The following is a 26,634-nucleotide window of genomic DNA, read 5'->3' as shown; positions in this document are numbered from 1 at the left end:
TTGAGAAGCAATGGCAGTTCCTGAGATTCTTGGTTTACAGCAGTCACTACCAGTACAAAATCCCTCCGTTTGACCTTGTCTGCCCCAAGAGCATTCTCGAAGTGCATGGTTAATGTCACAGAATACCTCAGGAGGCGCAAGATCTTCATCTTGTTGACTGCCTGATCGAAGCATCAACATCTCAGAAGGCTCATCAACATTTACAGGTGACTGTTTCAACTTTCAGTTGTGACTCACAAGAAATCAACATCACCCCCAGTGCAGTGTACTCACTATCTAGGACCCTGTGTCATTCTGTTCCTCAACCTTGGGCTCCTTGTGAGACTATAACAGGAATGTCCGGAAGAACATTGGAGTCAGTTCTCAGACAATTAGGAGTAAAAGAACACCTTTTGCCGGTGCAGCACATTCTCTCAAGTGGTGACATCGTGTGAAGAACCCCATCAATGGAATTACTTTTTCATCATGAGGTTCAAACCAAGGGGTAGAGAAAGATGCTTCCCTCACATTTATGTGCGCATTGGTTTGCTGAGGCTGGGAGCTGTACGTCTGGCTCAGAAGTTTTTTTTTTATTTGCCTTCTATTCTTCAGGGCTAACTTCCTCGTTGAGTCAGACAACACAATCACTGTGTGAACAACCAGGGGGGAACAATGTCCAAAGCCTTGTTGCTAGAAACCCAAACAGTCTGGAATTGGTTAACAGAGGATCACTGAAGGCCATCTCCTGGGGTCCAGAATATTCAAGTTAACTCTCTAAATAGATTGACTCATGGAAACCATGAGTGTCATTCACAACTCCTTCTACTACTGGGGTTTCCCTCAATTCGGTCTGTTGATCTGCACAGAACAAAAAAAAAGCCTAGAGTGCACCTGTGGTTCTACCAACCAGAGACAAAGGGGACTGACGTATGGATTGACTGCTTCAGCAGATTTCCCTAACATGTACCTCCTCATGCACCACTGACCACATTATCACAGACTGTCCAAATTGGTCTCATATTCAATATGCAGAGAAAGAATATCAACGATATGCATCTGAGCTCCAGTACGTGCCCCGTGGAAGTCAATAGAGATCAGTCCGGTCAGAAAAATGCTGCAGGTTTGGACTGGGGGACCAGTCCAGGGGAACCATCAAAGGGGTTCAGTTCTTGTGATGCTCATGGACATAGGGACACCAGTGGTCCTTTTCTCCTTACTCTGGGGCAGCCGGGTGCACAGGTGTTTTGGATCACTGGGTTTCCATAACTGCTAGCTGTCACAGTAGAGGGGACCTGCAGAAGAAGACTGCAGTCATGGACTGGGGGTCCAGTCCAACTGAACCAACCAGTGAGCTCAGGTCTCACAAGGCTCGCGACATAGGGACACCTGTGGTCCTCTTCTCTTCTTTCCAGGGCGTCCGGATGCAGATATGTAGTAAACAGTTGGGTTTCCGTCACCGGAGGATGGTCTGCAGACAGAGGCTGCAGGCTCTTTAAAGTCCACAGTGGGAGAGCCCAAGGTAAGCTTTGTCTCTGGATGGCCAGGGAGTCGTTGGCCCACTTCAACTTGGGCTAGGACACATGGGTTCAGTGTCGGGTTTAGGCAGTCCTGGGTCCTCTCAGTTCTTCTTGGGTGCCCGCAGATGCAGGGAAACCGCTCTTCTGCTCCAAGGGAGATTCTTCTGGCGATTGGCACTGGCTGATGTCCAGGTTTCTTGGAGTCTGCACGATGGCAGCAGGCCAGTTGACTCACAAGATTGAGGTGCAGCAGGCAGGCTGGCAGGGTTGGTGCCAAGTCAGTCATGCTCCTCTATTCTCGCGTCAGTCTCTTCATCGTCCATGCCTGTTTTTGTGTCCAACGAAAATCTGAAGTCCTGGTATCAGGAGGTCCCCTAAATACTCAATTTAGAGGATTTAAAGGGTAGTGAGTGATAGTTGACAATGGGCTACTTACCCCTGGCGTTACTATGCCCCCCAGATGTCCTCCTCCTTTGGGGAGGGGGTATCGCCCTGTCCCAGAATTCCTAATTCCATCACAAATAAGATGGTGGGATTCCTAATTTGGGGTTCTCGTCAGGCTGGTCACCCTAGAGGTGTGTGCAGCCTGACAGTGCAACCCGCCTCCAGCATAGCTAATTTTCCCACCTGTCCAGGTAGCAAAAGGGTTTTGGAGCAAGGGGATCAGAATCTCCTCAGAGGAAAGCCAGATTTGCATATCAGAGGCGGTGTGCTCTTCTGAAGCCTCCTGCCTTGGAATGCAGATTTGCAGATCATCCTGTTGGGAGGGTTGTGTAGGCTTTGATCCTGACCACCTGAGAGCAAACTTGTCTGTGGCAGGCTGGTGAAAATCAGTCAGTCAGCACACCAGCAGTTAGTAGATTTTCAGGGGGCACCTCTAAGGCTCCCTCTGGGTGCATGAATTAATAAATCCATCATTGGAATCAGTGAGGTTTTTATTAATATGAGATGTTTGATAACAAACATCCCTAATTTCAAGTGAATTCATTATGTAACTGGGGAATTTGTATTGACCAGTGTCCAGCATATGCACTTATAATAGCTTCCCTGATCACTTACTATGCCTAAGTATTGTCACAGACATAGCAGGGTCATATATGCTCTTGCAGATATGTTGTCACCTGTAATATAATGCACCCTGTCTTAGGGATGTAAGGCCTGCTGTAGGGGTTACTTAAAATATTACAAAAACAACATGATGGAGGAAGGGTGGAACAAATCAAACATTCTCCCCCATTCACAGATCTGGTTTAATCCGTCCATTTTTTTGTGTGCTCCTCATGCATTTGTTTGGACCCAGCCTTATGCAAATCAATCTTGACCTTGCTCCCTATGGGATCAGTCCAGCCCAGACTGCCAGGCCAGGTCCTCCCTGAACCAGAAACCAGCATCCTGGGACTGGTTTCAGGGTATCAACCCATATCAGCCAGGCTAGCTTGAATCTGGTGGCATAGTGAGCACAGGACTCACATCTAGGCATACCCGTCCCACTTCGGGCTTGCAGTGTCAAGCCAACCCGAGAGGAGCCTATGTGTGGCAGCACCAGCCACTTTGCCCGACCTGAGTCCGAGCCAGTGCAGTGAGGAGGGCCCTGTTTGGTTCTGTCCTAATGCCTCTGCTGATCACTATTCAAAACCACCCCCTGGTTTTAGTCGCTACCCCCTTCCTTGAGTTGCTTTTCATTATTGAGTGGAACCTGTACTGTCCGGGCACCGTACTAGGCAGACAGCATTAACTAGTCACCAGGGCCTGTGATGGATGGACACAGTGCAGTTTCTGGCTTATCCTCCTGAAAAGCAAGTCCAGGATATTCGGGCTATGATACCTATGTTTCAGCCTCTATCCTGTATGTCGTTGAGAATGGCTCTGAGGCTGCTGGGCCTCATGGCATCCTGCATCCTGCTGGTCCGACATGCCAGATGGCATATGCGGGCTCTGCAGTAGGAACTGAAGTTCCAGTGGGGACAGCATCAGGGGAATCTCTCCAACATGGTTCAGATCTCGGAGGGAACTGCGAAAGTCTTGCACTGGTGGTTGTCGAATCCAGGCTGGGTCAATAACAGATCCCTCTCTCTTCCCCAACCAGATCTCACAATAGTGACAGATGCATCACTCCTAGGATGAGGTGGCCACATGGGAGAGGTGGAGATCAGAGGCCTCTGGTCTCTGGCGGAGTCCGGGCTGTAGATCGATCATTCCTTACCTCTCTCAAAGGGAAAGTGGTGCAGGTGTTATCCGACAACACCACCGCCATGTGGTATTGCAACAAGCAGGGTGGAGTGTGGTCATGGACCCACTGTCAAGAGGCTCTTCGCTTCTGGACATGGCTGGAAAGCCAGGGCATTTCCCTGGTGGTTCAACATCTGGCGGGCTCATTGAACGCCAGAGCAGACTAACTCAGCTATCGATGCATAGTCGATAACAAATGGAGTCTCCATCTGGAGGTGGCGCAAGGTCTCTTTCAGCAGTGGGGAGAGCCTTGGTTAGATCTGTTCACCTCTGCAGAGGACGCGCAAAGTCAGCTGTTTTGCGCATTGGAGTTTCCAAGGCGGCACTCGCTCTGCGATGTTTTCGTCATGAGTGGAACTTAGGCCTCCTGTACGCCTTCCCACCAATACCACTTCTGCTGAGAGTTCTGAAGAAGATCAGGCAAGACTGGGCCCAAATAATCTTGGTAGCTCCGGACTGGGGACGAAGAGTCTGGTATACCGAGCTCTTGAGCATGACCATCGATCCTCTGATCAGACTGCCCCTTCAGGAGGATCTTCTGTCGCAGCAGCAGGGGACGGTTATCCACCCAAACCTGTCTAGTCTCTGCCTCCTTGCTTGGAGATTGAGCGGCAACGGTTGACTGCTTTTGACCTTCCACCCGAAGTCTATAATGTCATCTTGGCAGCCAGGTGTCCCTCCACCAAAACGGTATATGCCTATTGTTGGAAGAAATTTGTGGCATAGTGTACCAACAAATCTGTTGATCCCCTCTGCACTTCTCTCAGATGTTGTACTCTTTATTCTCTCTCTTGCCCAACAGGGCTCTCCACTAGGCACCCTCAAGGGATATTAGTCTGCCATCTCTGCCTTCTTAAGGCTACCAGACCAACCTTCTTTTTTCAAATCTCCCATTGTTTGGAGGTTTCTTAAAGGCCTCACTCATGTTTCCTCCTGCCCAGTTTATCATGCCCCAGTGAGATTTGAACTTGGTCCTCACATACCTCATGTGCGACCCTTTCAAGCCACTCCACAACTGTCCTTTACGGCTCTTAACCCTTAAAACAGCTTTCTTGATTGCCATCACCTCTGCTTGCATAGTGAGATTCCTGCTTTTTCTTTGTATCCGCCATTCTTAGCTGTGCATCCTGACAAAGTGCTTCTTATCAGGGATTCCTTTCTTCCCAAAGTGGTAACGCCTTTTCACGTAGGCCAATCTATCACCTTGCCTACTTTTTACACACCTCCACATCCTTCTCATGAGGAGGAGAGACTCCACTGTCTGGACCCAAAAAAAGCGGCGTGTGTAAGGAAATGCCTCCTTGGCATGGTTATCCCCTAACCTTTTGCCTTTGCTGATGCTAAGTTTTGATTGAAAGGGTGCTGGGACCCTGCTAACCAGGCCCCAGCACCAGTGTTATTTCCCTAAACTGTACCTTTGACTCCACAATTGGCACAACCCTGGCACTCAGGTAAGTCCCTTGTAACTGGTACCCCTGGTACCTAGGGCCCTGATGCCAGGGAAGGTCTCTAAGGGCTGCAGCATGTCTTATGCCACCCTGGGGACCCCTCACTCAGCACATGCACTATCTAGATCATACCAAAAATTTCCAGGTGGACGATCCACTTTTTGTGAGATATGTGGGTGCGAAAAAAGGGAAAGTGGTGCAGAAGAGGAGCATCTCACGATGGGTAGTCCTCTACATCAAAATGTGCTGCGCTTTGGTTAAAAAGCAGCCCCCTGTGGGTGGTGTGCGGGCTTATTCTACCAGAGCAACTGCTGCTACCTCATGGATATGTCAGCCCGCAACGTGGGCATCTTTACATACGTTTACCTAGCACTATTGCCTAGACAGTCAGGTCCGCAGGGACGGCTATTTTGGCTGTTCGGTCCCGCAGGAGTTTTTAGTGTGATGTTAGTTCGCAGCCCACCACCAGGGATTGTATTGCTCGGGTATCTATTCAAAGGTAAGGAATCTGCAACTAGAAGTCTCTTATCAGCTGTACAAGTTACTTACCTTCGGTAACGGTATATCTGGTAGAGACATATTCTAGTTGCAGGTTCCGTACTGATCCGCCCATCCTCTCCGCACTGTGAACTGATATCTAGGGACAGGTACTTCCCTCTAAGGGCCCTAGTTTTGGCGCACCATTCTCAGTGTGCTTCTTGGCTCCGTGCTACTGGCTTGGAAAGTCGTGAAAAGAAACTGGCGTCAGTGCTCCGGGGTGGCGCCTATATACAATTCCGATGTCATAAGGGCGACCACAACGCCAATGACACCCGCGGAGTTGACCAACGGCGCACAGGCTTACTGCTTGAAGAAAAATTCTCCGCCTGGGGAAATTCACAGGTAACGAGTCTGCAACTACAATATGTCTCTACCAGATTTCTTGTTACCGAAGGTAAGTAACTTGTACAATATGGCTATCTTACTGCATCCTGGTCACCCACACTGGATTTCATTTTTAGTAAGGTGGTTTAACTTATATTTGTATATTGTGTGGTTGTTGACCACTGTTCTTCGCATTTTGATGCAATTTAAAAAGTCTGTATGTAGAAATATTTGCATCCCCTTTCTGTCATAAAATCGTGATGTGGTCATTAATAGTCTCTATAAATATTCTTCCCTGAGTAATTGAAAAAATGTTTCTAGGGCTGCAAAAAAAGAAGCAGAAGAAAATCGAAGTTATAAACAGAAGCAAAAGAAGAAAAGACGACGAATAAAGGTTCAAGATGACTCCAGTGAAAGCAAGGTATAAATAGAATTTAATTTGGGTATTTCAGAGTAGCAAAATGTTTGGCTGTTGTATTACCTTTACATCAGTAACTTCATTTGTAGTTGTAGGAAGCTGGCTCCTGATAAGGTATGGCAAAATGAGGTATACCGTACAAAGAGTCCAGGTGTTCCCTTACCACTTGTAGGAATCTGGCCCTTGTTGCAGTTAAGGCACCCCTCCCCCCCACACACGCACACACGTTTTGCCTGATATTGATGCTGAGTTGACTGAGTGTGCCCCAGCGCCAGTGTTCTTTCCCCCAAAATGTACCATTGTTTTCACAATTGGCACACCCCTTGTAAAAGGTACTAGTGGTACCAAGGGCCCTGTGCCCAGGGAGGGAGTCCCTAAGGCTGCAGTATGTGTTATGCTACCCTAAGGGACCCTTCACCAAACACATGCACGCTGCCATTGCAGATTGTGTGTGTTGGTGGGGAGAAAAAGGCAAAGTCGACACAGCATCCCTCTCAGGGTGCCATGCCCACAAAACACTGTGGCATAGGTAAGTCACCCCTCTAGCAGGCCTTACAGCCCTAAGGCAGGGTGCACTGTACCACAGGTGAAGGTTTATCTGCATGAGCAATATGCACTTAGGGCCAGATGTAGCAAAGGGTTTTTCCCATTCTGTGTCAATGGGAAAATGTGTTCATACATATGGCCCTTAGTGTCTAAGTCCATTCTTAGACATTGTAAGTGCATTGTGGCCATATTAAGTATATTGTCTGGGAATTTGTCATTACGTATTCCACAGTTCCATAATGGCTTCACTGAATACTGGGAAGTATGGTATCAAACTTCTCAGCACAATAAACCCACACTGATGCCAGCGTTGGATCTATTCTAAAAAAGCACACAGAGGGCATTTTAGAGATGCCCCCTGTATTTTACCCAATCCTCTAGTGTAGGGCTGACTGGTCTGTGCCAGCCTGCCACTAGCAGACATGTTTCTGACCCCATGAGGGGGAGGGCCTTTGTGCTCTCTGAGGCCAGAAACAAGCCTGCTCTGGGTGGCGGTGCTTTGCTCCTCCCCCCTGCAGGAACTTTAACACCTGGCGGTGAGCCTCATAGCCTCAGGACTCATGTTACAGTGCCCCAGGGCACTCGAGCTAGTGGAGATGCCCACCTCCTGGACAAAGCCCCACTTTTGTTGGCAAGTTTGGTGGGAAACTTTGAAAAAACAAGGAGGAGTGACTACTCCTAAGGTGTCCAGAGCTAAAGTGATCCCCTCCCTGCAGAATCCTCCATCTTGGATTGGAGGACAGGGACCAATAGGGTTAGGTTTGTGCCACCCTCCCCAAAGGGAGTGGACACGAAGGGTGTAGCCACCCTTAGGGACAGTAGCCATTGGCTACTTCTCTCTGACCTCTAAAACACCCCCTAAATCCAGAATTTAAGGGCCTCCCTGAACCCAGCTCACCAGATTCCTGCAACCTCACAAGAAGGACTGCATAGCTGAAACCCATCAGAGAAGATGGATGACACAAACTGACTTGGTCCCAGCCCTACCGGCCCATCTTCTGCATCAGAGAACCTGCACAGAGACAAGCAATGCATCCCGTGGGACCAGCGACCTCTACCCCCCTCCAGAGGACAGCCCTGCACCACAGAGGACCGAGAACTCCTGAGGACAGCGGCACTGTCCCCAATGAATCAACAACCAAGGGACTCAGCCTCCCAGGATCTGAGAGTTCGACCACCCAACGCCTGTGGGTGGTGTCCAGGTGGCCCAACCAGTTAGAGTGGGTCCCCAAGCAATTGTGACCAAGTGCACACCTTGGGTTTACTTCTCCACCCCTCCACGACGACACCTGCAGAGGGAATCCCAAGGAACCCCCTGACTGTGAAAGCTCCGGATGAAGATTTCCGATGCCTAAAGTACCAGTGCACCCGCAGCCCCCAGGCCTTGGAGAACCCGACCTTCGGTGCAGCTATATTCAGCAGGCCCCCCCCCCCCCCCCCCCCCCCATCCCCCCCTTGTCCAGTCTGTTGTTTGTCCGAACTACCCCCTGAGCCCAGTCTGCAGCATCTAAGTGACCCTGGGATCCCCTCATAGAAAAGCATTGGGAGCCTGATGCTCTTGTTTGCACCCTGCACCCGGCCGCCCCAGCGCCACTGAGGATGTGTTTTTAGTGCTGCCCCCCCTTGTACTCCTCTAAGCACCACTGGTCTGCCCTCCAAAGATGCGGGTACTTATCTACCAGAAGATCTGAAACAGATGCCCCCAGTCTCCATAGGTTCCCATGTTAAGTTTGCCTCTACTTTAACCTGTGCACCCGGCCGGCCTGTGTTGCTGGTGGTAGGTGTTTGGGGTTAACTTGAACCCCAACCTGTGGACATCCTAACCCTCGGGGACTGCAACTGTAAATCAAGTACTTACCTGTAAATCATATTTACTTTTCTCATCCCCACCCCGCAACCGTTTCTGAAAATTGCAGTGCCAACTGTTAAAACAGGTAATTGCCAATATTTCAAAAACTGCATAACTTATCAATTTCAAATAAAGTACCATTGATGTATGTGTGAAAAACGAATCTATTGAAGTACTTACGTGCAACTTGAATCTTGTGGTTCTAGAAATAAACTAAGAAAATATATTTTTGCTATATAAAAACCATTGGTCTGGAGTTAATTAATTGAATGTGTGGTTCTTCTATTGTCTGTGTGTGTACACCAAATGCTTTGCACTACCCTCTGATAAGCCTAACTGTTCGACCACACTACCACAAAAGAAAGCATTAGTATTATCTACTTTAGCCTCTGTTAAGCCTTTGGGGAACCCCTGAACTCTGTGCACACGGTATCTCATTTTGATATAGTATATACAGAGCCAGCTTCTTACACCAGTGCACAGGGGCTTGCTCTAGCAATCCCAAGATGATCCTTTACGGGTTAGTGTGGTTGAGCAGCCCCAAGCTTATCAGAGAGAAGTGTGAGACATTTACCATAGGCACAAAGTCAATAAATACGACAAACGACTCAATAAGGAGATCCACACTAGTTAACAAAAATAACAAGTATCCTCATATATTTAGGCGCCAGAATCAATACAATCATGTAAATACGTTTTTTAAGAAAATTGTTTACAAGCAATTTCTGAAGCTGCAGTGTTATCCTATGGAGGAAAAACAAATATGACAACCAGGGACTCAACAATGACTTACAGTACCAGTCTTCCAAACTTAAGGGGACTATGGGGCAGGGTCCTAGGCCACACCATCAGGTCAACTCGGACAGCACTGGGGCGGCTAGGTGCAGAGATGTAGTTCAGCATTCTGCATCCCATTGGAATCAATGCCGATCGGTCAGATCAGAAAGGCACTGCAGGCAGTGTCTGGGGGTCCAGTCGAAGTGAACCAACAGATAGGTTCAAATATTGAGGGTACGTGAGGGCACCTTTGGTCCTCTTCTCCTGGAGCCAGGATGGCAAGTGCAGGGGTTTCCTTAGGCTCTGGTTTTCATCACCGGAGCGGTCGCGGTAGAGGGGGCCTGCAGAAAGACTGTGTGTGGTCTGGGGGACCATTCTGATCAAGCCAGCAAGTGGGCTCAGGTCTCACGAGATGGGGAGACATGGTGACATCATTGGTTCTCTTCTCTTTAATCTGGGGCAGAGGGTGTAGAGGTGTCCTGAGTCGCTGGGTCTTTGTCTTCCGGTCACTCGCGGTGGAGAGGGTCCTGCACAAAGAGCCAGCAGGTGTCAATGTGAAGGTCGCAGTGGGGAAACCCACAATGGACTTTATCTCTCAAAAGGCTGGAGACCACTCTGGCACTGTTGGCACACTTCAGTTAGGGCTAGGGGGCACGGGTGCAGTGGTGATGTCAGACGTCTGGTTTAGCAGTCCAGAGACCTCTTCATTGTTTCTTTGATGCCCGCAAGAATGCAGGGTAGCATTCTCCAGTACTCCGCAGGAGTTACTTGTGCTGGGGTGAAGACTGGCAGTCTTCCTGGCCTTTTGGAAGTTTTAGCAGCTGCTGGATGAGGCTTCTTGCTCGCAGTTGTTGAAGTTGGGGCAGGCTGGCAAAGTTGGTGCACTCAGTCGTTTTCAGTTCTTGCCTTTTGTGTCTCTGGAGTGTAGAATAGTAGCCAATGGGCTACTTAACCCCGGGGTCACTACACTTCCTATACAACCACTTCCTGTGGGGAGTGGACATAACTCTGTCCCAGAATTCCTAATTCCACCTCAGACAAGATGGTGGAGCCATTCCTCCGTAAAGCACATCAGGCAGCCCACCTTAGGGGTTTGGCTAGCCTGGTAGTGCAACACACCTGCCGCATAACTAATTTCTACCCTTCTCCTGGTGCCAAATGGGCCTCAGGGCATCTCCCAGGTCTGTGGTAGGCTGGGCCGCATATCAGTAGTGGCAGGGACTTTGAAGTCCCTTGCCTTGATATGCAGATTCACTAGCCGTGGTGCTGGAGGAGGTGATAAGACCTTCCTCCGAAGCAGGCATTGTTTGTGGCCTCTGAGAGCTCGGGCTTTCGCCTCCAGGGTGATCAGAAACATGTCTTTGTTGGCAGGCTGCTCGATACCACAAGAGGACTAGTAGGTTTTTTTGGGGGGGCTGGGAGGGTCACCTCTACAGTGCCCTCTGTGTGCATGTCATCATAAATCCAATACTGGCATCAGTATGGATTTATTAAGATGAGGTCTTTTACCTTGTTTTAGGGAAAGTGCTCTGACACTGGGGACCTGGTTTGCAGGAACCCAGTGCACCTTCAGTCGATAAACCTCAGTAGTAGTGGCGAAAAAGTTGGGGTGACTATGTCAAAAGGGCACTTTCCTACACCGTAATTCTACCCTGCCATAGTGGATGAGACTGCTCCACATGGATTCCTGCAGGGACCTCAGTTTTTATATTCACAGGAACTGCCTGCACTGGATTGTTTGCTCTTCCTTGGCTATGCTAGCTTCAAGAAGTGCAGTGAGATTCCGATTTGGAGGTTTCCTACTGGATAGTATTGTGCATCAAGATGGCCATCATTCGTGCAAGGAGGAGACCCCTCCCAAAGGCATCAGAGTCCATTCAACCAACATGATTGTTTTTTTTGCATTGACCAGGGGAGTTCCTTTGCTAGATATCTACTGGGCAACACTGAGAGTTCTCTTTCACCAGCCATTTTTTGCCAGACTCTGAAGTCCCCAGAGAAAGCCTTTTCACCAGACCTGTGATGCACCGCATTTCTTGTTTTGACTGTATACTGTGGAGGGTGCATCATGTGTATTTCTTTAAGAATGAGGAATTGGCAGGTAGAAGTACAAGTGACCTCCCTTTGCTAATTATCTTTTTGGTGGATACTCTGTTTATCTGCAGATTCCTCACAGATCTCGGCTGCCTCCCCATTCTGAGGAATTGTCAGGTGGTCGTTCATAGCAGGGTTTCAAGTTAATTTTGATGCTGTGGAAGGAAAAAGATGTAAATGACTTCAGCGTCCCAGGGTGGCATCGTGTACGACTCTGATGTCATGTCCTAGTGGTTCCTAGAGTCAAGAGGCATTTGTGGCTTAACCAGCTAGCACAGAAGAGCTGTTACAAAGTTTTCAGAACTAGCCTGGCACCTGAAGGGATTCAATATGTGATGAAGCTGCAGGGAGCTAGAGTATCCACCAAATAGATCATTACCAAAGGTAATTAATTTGTTTATTGGGTCAGGTGTAGCACCTCAGAATGTGCTCTAAGCCTACCTGTGCATGTTGCTTTGCTTGGATTCAGGTTTGCTGTAGTAGTAATCACCTTCCCCGTTCTAATGGGTAAGCACTGCTTTGCCCATACCTAGTGCCCTTACTGTATGCCTGAGAGCTAAAATCCTTTTTCAGAATTTAATTGATAATGTATGCTTGTGTTGCTCCCCCCCACTAGCTACTTTTTTTATTTTTTTTACAATCTCATGTGTTTCGGCCCCACCCTAATTTAACCAAGAGGAAGGAACCTCTCAAAACTGCCTGTAAGGTTTCATCTCCTATGATCTAATCATTTTCCATCCTGTACACTGAGACAGCGTCCTAAATCTCAATTTCATTTCTTGGACATGAAGAAGATTATTGTTACGTCTACAGCATCTGTTAAGCAGCTGTCCCTGTAATGTATCGTTTGCAATTGATATTGTTCTGTGATCTGAAAATGCGATATGTTGCTTAAACACTCTTAGCACCAGAGAGCCCCATAAAAATAATCTAGCCTTGCATGGGATTTATGAGCAGAAGTTAAGAATGTGTAATTTTGTTGGGTGTTGTGTGCTTTTAAGATCTATCCCCCCATCTCTGCAACCATTCCCCACTCCCTTGCAACAGAGGAAGAGAGTTTATCAGCCTAAGGGGAGTTCTGTTAGCATGTCTATCCAAAACTTTATTGAAGTATCCTGTCATGATCGCCACACCCCACACCCACTTTAGAATGTTTTTTTATGATGGTCTTAATAAAAATGTCCCTCCAGACCGGAGAACAGACGGATTGGAAATTGTGAAAGCAGTAGATGTATGATGGATCACTATGCTATGCAATCGGCCTAAGGGGGGGGTCCTATTAGCATGTCTATCCATAACTTTAGCGTAAGAATTAGATATTGTGAATGCAGAAGGAAGATGGATCACTATGCTATGTAATCCTTGCACTTTTTGACAACCGTGGAAAATTCTTGCTGAAAGAATGCCCCCTACTCCAGTTTTCGTGGGGCCTTATGAAGAATGAAATGAGTATTCCATTAGCAGTGCAAATGTTTGGTCCTTCAGTTGATGGCCACTGTGGTTATTACCCCCTTAGACACTGGCTGGAGAATTTCTGACCCCACACTAAACTTTGCTCTTTTGTTTTTTTTTGTTTTTTTCTGCGAACAGTGCACAGTTGTGCTGGCAGTGACACTGGAATACAAGGGGTGTGAGCAGGGGGAGCAAGAGCTGAAAAAAAACAAAAAACACACCACACTCCACCAGAATTAAGAAAGAAAACGAAAATAGGTGAAGCAAGTAGGTCTGGATTTACTGTACTCCAAACCATGCAGTGTTAACAAATAAAAGTGAGAACAAAAAGGGGGGAGGCTATAGGGGGTAACCAGCAGGAGTGGACCTAGACAGCTACAGTTGTAAAGTAGTCCTGTATGGAGTTCAGTGCAGGCACTTGAGTGGACACAGGAGGATACACCCACAATTATAATCTAGCATATAGTTAGACATCAGTACTCTACTAGGTTGATCCAAGAAGTGATTGCCGTAGTCTCCAGCCAGTGGCTGAAGGAGGCTAGTCTAAGAAAGCCAATTTTTAAAAGGTGTTTACCGAAGTGTATTATTAGCAGTAGGTCTGTTTGACAGCTTCACTGTCAAAATCCAGACCTAAAAAAAAAGACAGTTCCATTGTGTTTCAATCTTGACTAACCAATTTGGAGATTACCCAGGAGAGGGTAACACCCTACTGCAAGTTTTCACAGTCAAGTGTTTCTAGTTCTGATCTTCTTACTTGCAAGTCATTTTTTTTTGCTGGATACTTCTAAATGCAGATTCCTCACACAAAGAACAAAACTCACACCGCATCTCAATGCTGCATAGTAAGCCAGTAGCCACTTTGCCAAAAGTGTATACAGCATTACATGATGGATCTCGTCCGGAGGTTTTATTTTGGAAACAAATTTTGGACCTCCTGCTTATATAATGCAGCCATATATCCCCTAGGTCTCAATGCATGTCTCTTTCTTCTCAGGGAGGGCTCTTTCAGTGAGGAAAAAGACCATTCGGTAATAATCGCCAGATGAGAGGCCCACTAAGTATGCTTGTATGTCGAGAAGAGCAGTTTCCAGGCCCCCTCCATGGGCAGCATCCCCCATAGTCGCTTGATTATTTTTCCCCTGAATGGAATCTAGCCAGTTTGCCCATCTCAGAATTGTCTGACTCTCATCTGCTGAAATAACTCTAATGGTATCCAGTAGGAAGTATTCTGGAGGACATATGTGAATTTTGGGAGCATGATCATCTTGATCATTGCAGCCTTGCCTAGAAGAGATAGTGGTAGGCCACACCAGTGTTAGGTGGTACAATTAAATCCTGCTATGATCTCACTCTGCCCCAAGTGCCTGCCTAGAGATGTACATAGGCGCGACCCCTGTGCGATAACATGAGTTCCTTTACCACTGATCCACAAAAAACACAGGCCTTAAACTGCAGTGACTGTAGAATCCACCTGCTGTCTGCCTGTGGTGTCTGGGACAGCTGAAAGTCATGCAATAAATGCTGCCCATATGCACCTGAAGGCAATCAGGAAGGAGGAGGAGGTGAATGAATACATTAATTGGACACATAAGCGAGGTAGTTTGTGCCTTATGCATCATTCATCTCAATCACTGTGTTCCGGTAGATTGACGATTAGTCGAGGGGCAAGCCATGTCACAAGAGCAAGAAGTGCAAGTGGGAGTTATCCCATGTCACCACTTCTACTTCAGAGAGAAGTTGCACATTTGGCACTCCAAGGACTAGATATTAGTGCCCTTGTCCCACTCAGAGGCTGGTCCTGACAAGCCCAGAGTTTTCTTTTTTCACCTCCAGCAGGTTGAGGGCCTTGCTTCAACTTTTCATGGAAATTTCAGCTCCCTCTGATGTGCCTTTGGGCAACATGGAGCAGCAGGGGCTTCCAGTCAGACTTCCACTGGTGGGTCCAACCTTGGCATTGACTGACCCCATTGGTCCTCCTTCCAGTTCCCTTATGGCACTTCCCTCCACTCGTGTTTTGGAGACCTCAGCGGTTCAGACCATTCCAGCCAAACCCCTGCGGTGCCTATATTGGATCTGACTTCCAATCCAGAAGTGACATCGGCCCACCTAAAACCTATATCTCCCTATGAGGTTACGAAAGTGCATCCTCCAACTTTGGATGAACTCCAGCCTCTTCCTTGACACCAGTATTATCGTAGTCTGGGAACCTTGTTCTGATTGGATTTTGACTCAGTTCAGGCGCTTCAAAATCTCATGACAATGAGGAGGCAGACAATGTGCTACTTCCTCATTACAGTGGTAGATCTTCAGAATGCCACTTTGATAAATCTTTGCCCAGAGACATAGTTGGACTTCCCAACCGGTCCACTTACTGATGAAGAGTGTCTCTTTTGCTGTAGTAGTCTGCAGAGCAGAACCGTTGGACCTTAAACAACCCACTTAAGAGACAAAAACAAACCTACAAAAAAATCTCTTGCATCCTAGGCTCCCTACTTCAGAGGTCTTCCTTTTAATGAGGATCTAATGAAAACCTTAATGATGAATTGGTACTTTTGCCGTGTTCCACTATCCCAGTAAGTCACCTCATAGCTAGGTGTAATAGGCCCACCCCAAGAGATCCTACTTTATGACTCCGCACCGACTCCTGAGAGCTTGGTAGTTTATACTGCTATTAGGTAGGTGAAACTCCCTACTGTGCGGTCTGGTGGAAAAACAAAACATAATTATGCATAGCAGAAGAGGGTCTTTTTCCTACATCTTTTTCCTGATGTCCCTGAATGCAGACTGCCTACTGGAACGTTACATGCATATACCTTGGGATATGGCCAATAAGATTTTGTCATCCAGTCCTGCAGAATTCAGGAACGCTTTTGCTTGAACAACGTTTGGCCAATGGCTCATCAAAAAGGTGTCTTGAGGGCTGACTTGAACACAGACTGTCTGCATCACATTATGAGCTGTATTAAAGTGTCCAATTGCATTTCCACTACTCCATAAGTAATTGTAAGACCTGGCACAGTGTTTCTGGCCCTTGTGGGCTTTTCCTTTCTTTTTCACAGAATACGTCTTTATTAGTTATATTTTTTAGGTAGAGCGCAAAAGCATTTTTTGACCTGTTGGAAGTATTCTGTGGGCTTTTGACCATGCCCATCTCACGCCCATCATTTTCACTCGTTTGTGAGCTTGCCTTTCAAAAATTCTTTGATGTCATTGGTAAACGCTTTGTTTGTCCTGTCTTGGGGAGGTTTTGTTACGCATTTGCAGATTGACCCTGTTAAATGGATTATTGCATGATTGCCGATATACTTCAGCGTGGGTGAACTAATTTTTTCTTTTGTGTCTCCTCTTTGTGCTCCATGGTGCTCACAGCGCTGAACTGCGTGATCTCCATCGGTGTTATTGAAGCGCTGGTCACATTGTCCACATTGTTACCTAATCCGAGTAATTTCTTTTGGCTCTCCCCTTCACGCTCCATAGCATTCACAAAAACACGTGTAATTGATAAATGATTTATGTAAATAAACACAAAAATCCTCAAAGCGGCTCTCCTGACACAGCGGGAGAGACATTACTACAATATTCACTGCACTCATAAACTTGCCCTATAATGCTTTGCAGGCCATTACTTTTAGAAAACACTTTTCCCTGTGTTGGTCCTCAGACCGTGGGACCACCACCAAAATGTTTACGACAACGTACTCTTTCTGTCTACATCATCTCTGGATCCCCACACCAGGTTAGTGGGTACCACAAAATAATAACCCCTCCCACCACATTCAGTGTCTAAGTTCTTTCATGGCTGAAACTTTTCTTTTGCAGCTGGCAGTAATTTTGTTTTAAGGGCCTTGTTTGTTATAGCATTGCAGTAGGCCTGCTAGCCTTCACAATGTGTAATGCACTAGCCCTCGAGGGGCTAAATATATGGTTACACTGCATTACTTTATGCCATTCTATTTTCATATGGTTATGCCTTCTAGGGGCTAACTATATAGTTCTCTTCCAGGGGATCCTCATCAATAGTCATAAACATTGAATATTCCCGCCCTTGTGCGGGGACCCCGGAGCATATATAAAATATATACACATTATACATGTGTAACAAACAGTCATGCAGGCTATCATGTTAAAAACAGGCTAAAATGCTTTATTTCTATGATGTTTTTTTTTTTTTTTTATTAAATACTACAATAGAGCCTAAATAAGTACCCAAGCTCCTAAAACTAGGCTTGGGGAAGTAAGCAGTAGCAAACTCTAGTGAAAAAATAGAGAAAACTGCATTGAAAAACAATGAAGCATTCTTAGCCAATAGGCTGCATGTAGGTTAACACAGGAGAACCATAAAAACGTTGGCACTGTGCCTTTAAGACCCTGAGCACCTCCAGTATCCCACCATGCCTCAGGGGTGAAGGAAAGGTGACAGTTGGTTCACAGTTAGGTCAGTTCTTTTTTCCGGCTTCTTCTGAGAGGATCCTGGAGCATTGAGCTCTCAGTTTTTCTGAGTTTTCCTCAGAAAAATTCTTTAAAAAAGCGTTTTTTCACTTTTCACTCGACAAGTAACATCTTTGTCTGAGCTAGGAAGGTTTTTTCTGACAGAAAAATGCCTTCTCTTTTTGTCAAATGCCCTGCTTGTGGGAAGAAGAAGGCCCAGTCAGATCCCCACTCTCTGTGCATAGTGTGCCTGCCTCAGAGTCACTGCCCTGACACTTGTAAGTACTGTAAGAACATGTCTAGGAGGACTCTGAAAGACATAGAGAAGATCCGACTTCATGGGCTTCAGGAGAGGAAAAGAACATCGTCCTCCTCACTCCCCAGGCATCCAGAAGGCCATTCTCAGGAGAGAATGGCCCGGTCGACGTCGACCGGTAGGAAAATACCTGTTTGTTCACCGTCGACGTTGTCGCTACCACCGTCCCACCGGCATAGATCGCAGTCGACGGCGACGCACCCGACGTCGAAGGGAACGGCGTCGAGGGAGCATCAGAGCAGGGGCAGGTCTCCGTCGACGGCAGCCCGCCGATCGACGTCGAGCCATCGCCGGCATGCCCGGTCGCCGCCAAAGGCTGTGCGCCCCCGACGTCAGGACACACGGCGTCGAGATCTCCACGACGGCACGAGAAACATCCGCCGTCAACCTCCCATCGCTCCACGTCGAGGCACACGACGGCGAGCAGGTCGAGGTCCAAGGAACGCCGTTCGACGTCAAGGCAATCAACGTCGAGGCAATCAACGTCGAGGCAGGACCGACCGACTGGGCGTTCTTCGACGTCGAAACAGCCATCGACGTCGACGCAGGTTTTACCTGTCCAACAGGGAGCAGAACATCGCCCCTCGCCAGACAAGGCTCCGTCTCCAGTGGTCTCCATACCGAGCGACTCTTCTCGGTCAAGAGCATCTCCTGGGCATGTCTCGCCCATCAACCTATCTCCGAGATGGCTGGAGAGCCTCAACAGACCAGCGGCCTCCCCAGATTCGCAATATTCGCGAATGTATTCACCCACTGCCTCCCCGCCAAGAACGCCATCGCCGACAGCCGGGGAAGAACGGGCTCGTTCAGCTCCTCGACAGCCGACCGCGAGGTCTAGGCGCTCGGCTACAGCGTCCCGCAGCAGATCTCGCTCTCAACGGAGATCCAGGTCGCGCTCAAGAAGATCACCCTCTTGGTCTTCATCAGGTTCTTCTGTCGGGCGTTACTCACCTACTCTTACAGATTCACCACCTGCTAGAGTCTCACCAGTGGATGACATAACCACTTTCAACGAGGTGTTGCTAAGAGGAGCGCAGAAACTCAATATAGAGGTTCCAGAACCGTCTACCTCCTCATCAATCATCTTTGAGACGCTACAACAGAGATCAGCGTCGAAAAAGTTGCTGCCTCTAGTGCCTGGTTTGTTGCAGCCGACCATGGACACTTTTCTGGCCCCAGCCTCGCTTAAGTCTGCCCCGGCTCGGATTCTTAAAAAGTACAAGGCTCCAGAGCAAGACCCTTTATTCCTTAGGAAGGATCCGCCACCAGACTCAGTGATCATAGCTGCCGGCCGAAAGACCCACTCGGTGGCATCTTCATCCACGGTACCCCCGGATAAAGAGAGCAGACATTTAGACTCTCTGGGAAGAAAGATGTGCGGGACAGTGGCTTCAGCAATGAAGGTCTCTAGTGCGTCTGCGCTCCTGGGCAGGTACGATCGTTCTCTGTGGGATTCCCTCAGTAGATTTACAGAAAAACTGCCCAGAGAAGACAGGCAAGATTTCCAAGAGATTCTACAGGAAGGATGCCTGGTATCTAACCAAGTTATCAGCGCGGCAGCGGATGGGGCGGATTTGGCGGCTCATGGGTACGCACATGGTATCTGTGCGAGGAGATCTTCCTGGCTGAGGCTCACTGGCTTGAAACAGGAGGCACAACAACGTATCCTGAATCTCCCATTTGCCGGGAATTCTCTATTCGGTGCCCATGCAGACGAAGAGATGGCCCGCATGAAGACCGAGGTGGATACCATGAAGGCGGTAGGCCTCGAAAGAAGGAAAGATTTCAGGCGGAGGTACAGACCGTACGATAGACGCCCTTTCCAACAGAGGGTTCAAACCCCTCATTGGTCGCAAAGGTCTCAGCAACGACAGGGACGCCCTCTGTTTCAGCGAAGAAACACAAGGGAGCGAGGGTCAAGCAGACCTCAACAGTCCACTCCAAAAGCACCCACTAAGCAATGAAGTCTCGCTTCCCTCGACACTGTACACCACTCCGGTGGGGGGGAAGTATTATTGCTCATCTTCACGAGTGGCACTCTATCACAAGAGACAAATGGGAGCTCAATATTGTCGAACATGGCTATTCTCTCCTTTTCAAGCAGCCTCCACCACACTTGCCACCAACCAAACACAATCCGGCTCATCTCACCTTGCTACGCAAGGAGGCTCTCGCCCTCCTAAGAAAGAATGCCATAGAAAGGGTTCCATCTGCCCACAGAGGAAAGGGGGTCTACTCCCGTTACTTTCTAGTAGCAAAGAAGGGTCAAGAGGGCGTTTTCAGGCCAATCCTGGATCTAAGACTGCTGAACAAACACATAAGAAAGCAGAAGTTCAGAATGCTAGCGCTTCACCAAATTTTCCCTCAACTGCATCAGGGAGACTGGATGTGCTCCATCGACCTGCAGGATGCATATTTCCACATCCCAATACCTCCAAAGCATCGAAAATTCCTGCGCTTTCGAGTAGCGTTACAGCATTACCAGTTCAGGGTTCTACCCTTTGGCCTGAAATCTGCTCCAAGAGTTTTCTCGAAATGTATGGCAGTGGTGGCGGCGCATCTACGAAGACAAAGGATATACATATATCCATACCTAGACGACTGGCTACTAAAGGCTTCTTCTCCGGAGCAGGCGAGAAGCCATCGGGACATTGTACTAGGAGTTTGCGAAGCTCTAGGTCTTCAGGTCAATTACCAGAAGTCAACCTTGACTCCAACGCAGAGTCTTCACTACCTAGGAGCTATCATAAACACAGAACTACAAAAAGTGTATCCTTCGGAGGAACAACTGTCCTCAATAAACAAGAAGTGCCAGGACCTGTTGAGAGCCAGCGCACCTACGGCACGTCAGGTGACATCACTACTGGGCTCCATGGCATCGTGCATCTTTATTGTCCCAAATGCCAGACTCCACATGAGACCCCTCCAAGAGGCATTGGAGGCCAATTGGAGCCAAAGAACAGGTCGCTGGGAAGACACAATGCGGCTACCGGAGGTAGCACTTCAGTCATTGAGATGGTGGATGCACAGACCTCACCTGTCAGTGGGCGCTCCGTTTCACCAGGTACTTCCATCCGACACTCTGGTAACGGATGCGTCTCTTCAGGGATGGGGGGCTCATCTGGGTCCTTTTCAAGCGCAGGGTCTGTGGTCAGACAAGGAGAAGCAGTACCACATCAATCTGCTAGAACTCAGAGCGGTCCATCTGGCTCTCAAGTCTTTCACACCACTAATTCAGGGGAAAACTCTATTGATACAGACGGACAATACAACCACGATGTATTACTTGAACAAACAAGGGGGAACGAGATCCCTACCCCTTTCACGAGAGTCCCAAGCGATATGGCATTGGCTCCTGGCCAGAGGAATGTCAATCACAGCAGTTCACCTGCCAGGTCAGCAGAACGTAGAAGCAGACTTTCTAAGCAGACACCTGGAGGACGTTCACGATTGGGTCCTGCACGACGAAGTCGCAGAATACATCTTCGCGCAATGGGGTCGGCCTCAACTGGACCTCTTCGCAGACGATGTAAACAGGAAATGCCCAGACTTCGCATCCAGGTTCTACCGTCCGGGATCTCGAGGGAATGCCCTGTTGATCGACTGGTCAGGGACATTTCTTTACGCTTTTCCGCCGATTCCCCTCATTCCGGCAGTGATCAGCAAACTTTACGGATCCAGGACCAGAATGATTCTTATAGCGCCACAATGGCCTCGACAATTCTGGTACACGGATCTCCTCAACCTGTCGGAAAAACCTCACAGGAGGCTGCCGTGCAGACCGGATCTTCTGAGCAGAATGGAGGGCAGGATTCTGCATCCCAACCTACCCTCTCTGAGCTTAACAGCATGGCTCCTGAATTCCTGCAGTATGGGCACCTAGGACTCTCGCAGGAGTGCATGAACATCTTGAAAGAGTCCAAACGGCCTTCCACGCGGCGTTCCTACGCTTTTAAGTGGAAGAGATTCTACATATGGTGCTGTCAGCAAGGCCATAATCCCATACGGGCGCAGGAGGACGTCATACTGTCCTATTTGCTTCACCTAGCGAAATCCGGTCTGCAGGTATCATCTATTAAGGTACATTTGTCTGCTATTACTGCTTATCGCAAGTCACCTTCTCAGGAATCCTTCTTTACGAAACCTGTAGTCAAGGATTTCTTAGAAGGTTTGAAGAAAGTTTTTCCGCCAATTCGGAGGCCTTCTCCTCCGTGGGAACTGAACATAGTCCTAGCAAAACTTATGGGCCCTCCTTTCGAGCCTATCCATAAGGCCTCCTTACAACACCTTACGTGGAAAACGGCTTTTCTGGTGGCCATTACTTCAGCGAGGAGGGTCAGTGAGATCCAGGCCTTGTCTGCAAAAGAACCGTACACGGTTTTTCATGACAATAGAGTAGTTCTACGAACTCACCCATCTTTCCTTCCGAAGGTGGTGTCAGAATTCCATATTAATCAGACCATAACTTTACCGACGTTCTTTCCCAATCCGGAAACTCCGGCTGAGAAAGCATTGCACTCATTAGACTTGAAAAGAGTGCTGAAATTTTATCTGGACAAGACAAAATCGATTAGACACTCTAACCGCTTGTTTGTGAACTATGGTCATTTAAGGACAGGAGAAGCAGCATCTAAGCGAACAATATCAAGATGGATAGTTTCTTGTATTGTTAATACTTACCAGCTAGCTAATAGACAATTGCTAGCGCGGCCTAGAGCGCATTCCACAAGGGGAAAAGCGGCTACTGCTGCTCTCCTTAACAATGTTCCTATATCTGAGATTTGTAAGGCTGCTACATGGAAGTCTGTCCATACTTTTACAAGACATTATTGTTTAGACTCAGATGCAAGAGCGGATGCCCAAGTGGGGCAGGCCTCTCTAAGGAATTTATTTGCGTAAGACATGTCTATTCCTGCACTTCTATCGGACAGTCCGCTGGGTTTAGGGATGGGCTTGCTAATATATTCAATGTTTATGACTATTGATGAGGATCCCCTGGAAGAGAAGGATAAGTTACTTACCTGTAAATCCTAGTTCTCTTCCAGGGGTATCCTCATCAAAGTCATAAACAACCCACCCTCCTCCCCGGACACACGTCTACTGGAAGTGCAGGACAGACAGTATTTTGATTCAATTATACAAATTGTCACCGTAAAAAGAACTGACCTAACTGTGAACCAACTGTCACCTTTCCTTCACCCCTGAGGCATGGTGGGATACTGGAGGTGCTCAGGGTCTTAAAGGCACAGTGCCAAAGTTTTTATGGTTCTCCTGTGTTAACCTACATGCAGCCTATTGGCTAAGAATGCTTCATTGTTTTTCAATGCAGTTTTCTCTATTTTTTCACTAGAGTTTGCTACTGCTTACTTCCCCAAGCCTAGTTTTAGGAGCTTGGGTACTTATTTAGGCTCTATTGTAGTATTTAATAAAAAAAAAAAAAAACTTCATAGAAATAAAGCATTTTAGCCTGTTTTTAACATGATAGCCTGCATGACTGTTTGTTACACATGTATAATGTGTATATATTTTATATATGCTCCGGGGTCCCCGCACAAGGGCGGGAATATTCAATGTTTATGACTTTGATGAGGATACCCCTGGAAGAGAACTAGGATTTACAGGTAAGTAACTTATCCTTACATGACCATGTTTCTTAGAAGTGCTATTTTACTCTGGTGTCCTCGAAGGGGTGTTCTATTGCACAATATTAGCAGGCATGCAAACTCCCTCCATAATGCTTTGCAGGGCATCACTTTTACCATACAGTTTTGCCCATAACTCAGCACGTGGTGGCCCTAGGACAATGGGATCTCCTTCAAAACGTTCACCACAATGTGCTCCTCCTGTCTACCTCATCCCTGGGGCCCCCACACTAGGTTAGTGATGACCCGAAAATAATAACCCCTCCCACCATTCAGTGTCCTTTTAAGTGCTATCATGGTTGTAACTTTTGTTTTACAGCTGGTGTTTGTGTTTTAAAGGCCTTGTTTGAAATTTTATTACAGTAGGCCTGCTAACCCTAAAAATGTGTGATGTGCTATGCCCTCTAGAGGCTAAATATATGGTTGCACTACAATACTTTTTGACATTTTCTTTTCATGTGGTTATGCCCACTAGGGGCTAATTATATAGTTACATGACCATGTTTCTTACAAATGTTATTTTCATTGTGGTGTCCTCTAGGGGCTGTTCTGAGCATTACAGTCTAATGCCAAAAGTTTATTTCTGATAAAGGTTTTTATTGGGTTTACATGATAATTGTATATGTTTTATTAATCTCTCCTCATTGCAATTAGGACCATGATTCAGGCCAACTTAACATCCTTATTTCACTGACTGTTCGAACACGCGTTATGTTTGGGTGACCCTTCTAGTTTTTCTCTCTTTACTCCTCCGTGCCTATCTTGTGTTCTTGTCTTTTTAGTAATTGTGTTAGCCAGCCAGCAACTCTGAGGGTGGGGTTTTGAAAGTGGTATTCTATTGGAAGTAGCATGGCAGATTTAAATTAGAATGCCTAATGGCAAAGTTTTCATTTTTGGCTACAGATAGAGGAAGAAGCTAAATGGAAGTGTTTTAGTTATATGCAGGGCCTCTGGAATTATGTGGCAGGAAAAGACCAAATTATGAGGCATGGTTTGACCAATTTGTGTCCAGAACAGTCCAGTTATGAATTTACAGCGCCAATAGCTCTAACTCAAGCAAATGCGAGACCAATTGCATTGCAAATGCTTGTTATTTCCATGCCTGTCTGTGGGAGATGTTGTGTGAGAAATCCTACTTTTAGAACCAATATTGTCCCAATAAATTACCAGTCAACATAATCATCCTTAACCATGTGGTGATGCAAACCATCATTAGTGGAATGTATGGGTATGCAAACAGAGATTCACATGTTTTTCTCCCTCCTGTACCTGTTGAATGATTTCCTGCTCAACATTGCACACAGGTAATAATCTCAGGGCGTCACTGATCTTCAGATGTCTAGAGAGCTTAGTCTGTGTTAACTCTAGATACAGATAGCAGGGACATTTTCTTTCATAACTTTGCATCTATATAACGTTGTCTCCCGAAATAATCTATTATGTACTGGAGTGGTAAATGAGTTCTATATGCCACGAGTTACTAACTTCAAGGTGAGAGCATGATGGTAATATCAGTAGTTCATAGACAAATCATTGTTTTGAAGTGAGCAGAGTTTGGCCAGTTATTTGAGACTTACCAATATGAGACAGAATAAATGTTTTTTCATGATCTAACAGCAAGACGTGGTCTGTCCTCATCATTCAGAGAAGAGGGTGATAGCTTCCAGTAATGCCTGTGCCAGAGGTGACCTGGAGTGTGCATATGCAGTTGTATGTGCTTGTCTCCTGACCCGCAGATGGTAAAGCAGCTTGTCTGCTGGTGGGGCCTTTAAAGCACACCTGGGGCTTGGGGAGGCTATCTCTTCCAAGCCAGTCACACCTATTTCCAGAGGGAGAGGGTGTTACCTCCCTCTCCCAAAGGACATTTTTTGCTCTGCCTTCCCAGGCTTGATCAGATCAAGCAGCAGGAGAGTATAAACCTGTCTGTGGGGTGGAAGCAGCTTGGGCTGCCTGGAAAACCCTGTAGGACTGGTGGTAGCAATGTTTGGGGTCCTCTAAGGAGCCCCCAGAGTGCATGGAATCATACGTCCAATACTTGCAACAGTATTGGGGTATGATTCTGACATGTTTGATACCAAACATGGCCAGGTTCGGAGTTACCATTATGTAGCTGGGCATAGGTAGTGACCTATGTCCAATACAAGCGTACAATGCCATCCCCGCACTCACAAAGTCTAGGAAAATGGGCCTGGAGTTTGTGGTGGTACCTCTGCTAGTGCAGGTGTGCCCTCATACACAGGTACTTGCATCCTACCCTCTGGACTAGGAGGACCTGCCATAGGGGTGGCTTATAGTGACCTGGTGGTAAAAGGGTGCATGCACCTTTTCACACAGGCTGCAATGGCTTCCTATGGGTGTCATAATACATGCTGCAGTCTATAGGAATACCCTGGGTACCTAGGTACCATACACTAGGGACTTACATGGGTGCACCAGTATGCCACATGTGGGGTGATAAAAGGTTCCAGCAACCAAGTTTAAAGGAGAGAGCATAATTACTGGGGTCCTGATTAGCAGGATCCCAGTAAACTGCAGTCAAACACACTGACAAACAGGCCAAAATGTGGTGGTAACCGGCTAAAAAGAGGCTACTTTCCTACTAAAGGCAGCACCCCTTAATCAATGGTGTTGATGCTGAGGGACACAGGTGCCAGTTTCACTGTCGTGACTGAAAAGCTGGTTGTCTCCTGAGCAACACCTACTTGGACACACATACCAAGAGACTGATGCTTATAACACTTTGTGCCGCCATATGTCAGTTATTGACTTCAGCTGGGGTAGTGGGTTACTGGCCCTAAAAAGGTAGTAGTGTCCTTTGATCTACCTGTAGATTTTCTGCTAGGTAATTACTTGGAGATTTCAGCTTGGTATGAAGTGGAATTGGAGGCCTATGCAGCAATGCTTGGGCATACCTGGGCATAACTTTGCCCTTACCAGAGCACATATCAAGAAACAAAGGGAACAGGAAGCCCTGGAACAATTGCCGAGGAGGCTCCTAAACAGAAGAGCAGAAAGGGTAAGAAGATACCCCTCTGCTCCAGCCTCCAGTGAGGAGTCCCCTCTTTAGAGAGAATA

At 47.3% G+C, this 26,634-nt stretch overlaps 1 protein-coding gene across 1 annotated transcript in view; it reads left to right on the top strand.

The window, feature by feature from the left end:
* The window catches only part of ATRX (ATRX chromatin remodeler), a 1,138,900-nt gene that overhangs the window by 413,421 nt on the left and 698,845 nt on the right, over positions 1 to 26,634 (top strand). Inside the window, exon 14 of the mRNA XM_069211061.1 lies at positions 6,359 to 6,458. Within this exon, the coding sequence (XP_069067162.1) occupies positions 6,359 to 6,458 (100 nt within the window). The remainder of the gene's footprint in view (positions 1 to 6,358; positions 6,459 to 26,634) is intronic.

Source organism: Pleurodeles waltl, chromosome 2_1 (genome assembly GCF_031143425.1).
Source record: "Pleurodeles waltl isolate 20211129_DDA chromosome 2_1, aPleWal1.hap1.20221129, whole genome shotgun sequence".
NCBI classification, from domain to species: Eukaryota; Metazoa; Chordata; class Amphibia; order Caudata; family Salamandridae; genus Pleurodeles; species Pleurodeles waltl.
This window is presented reverse-complemented; position numbering and strand designations above follow the sequence as displayed.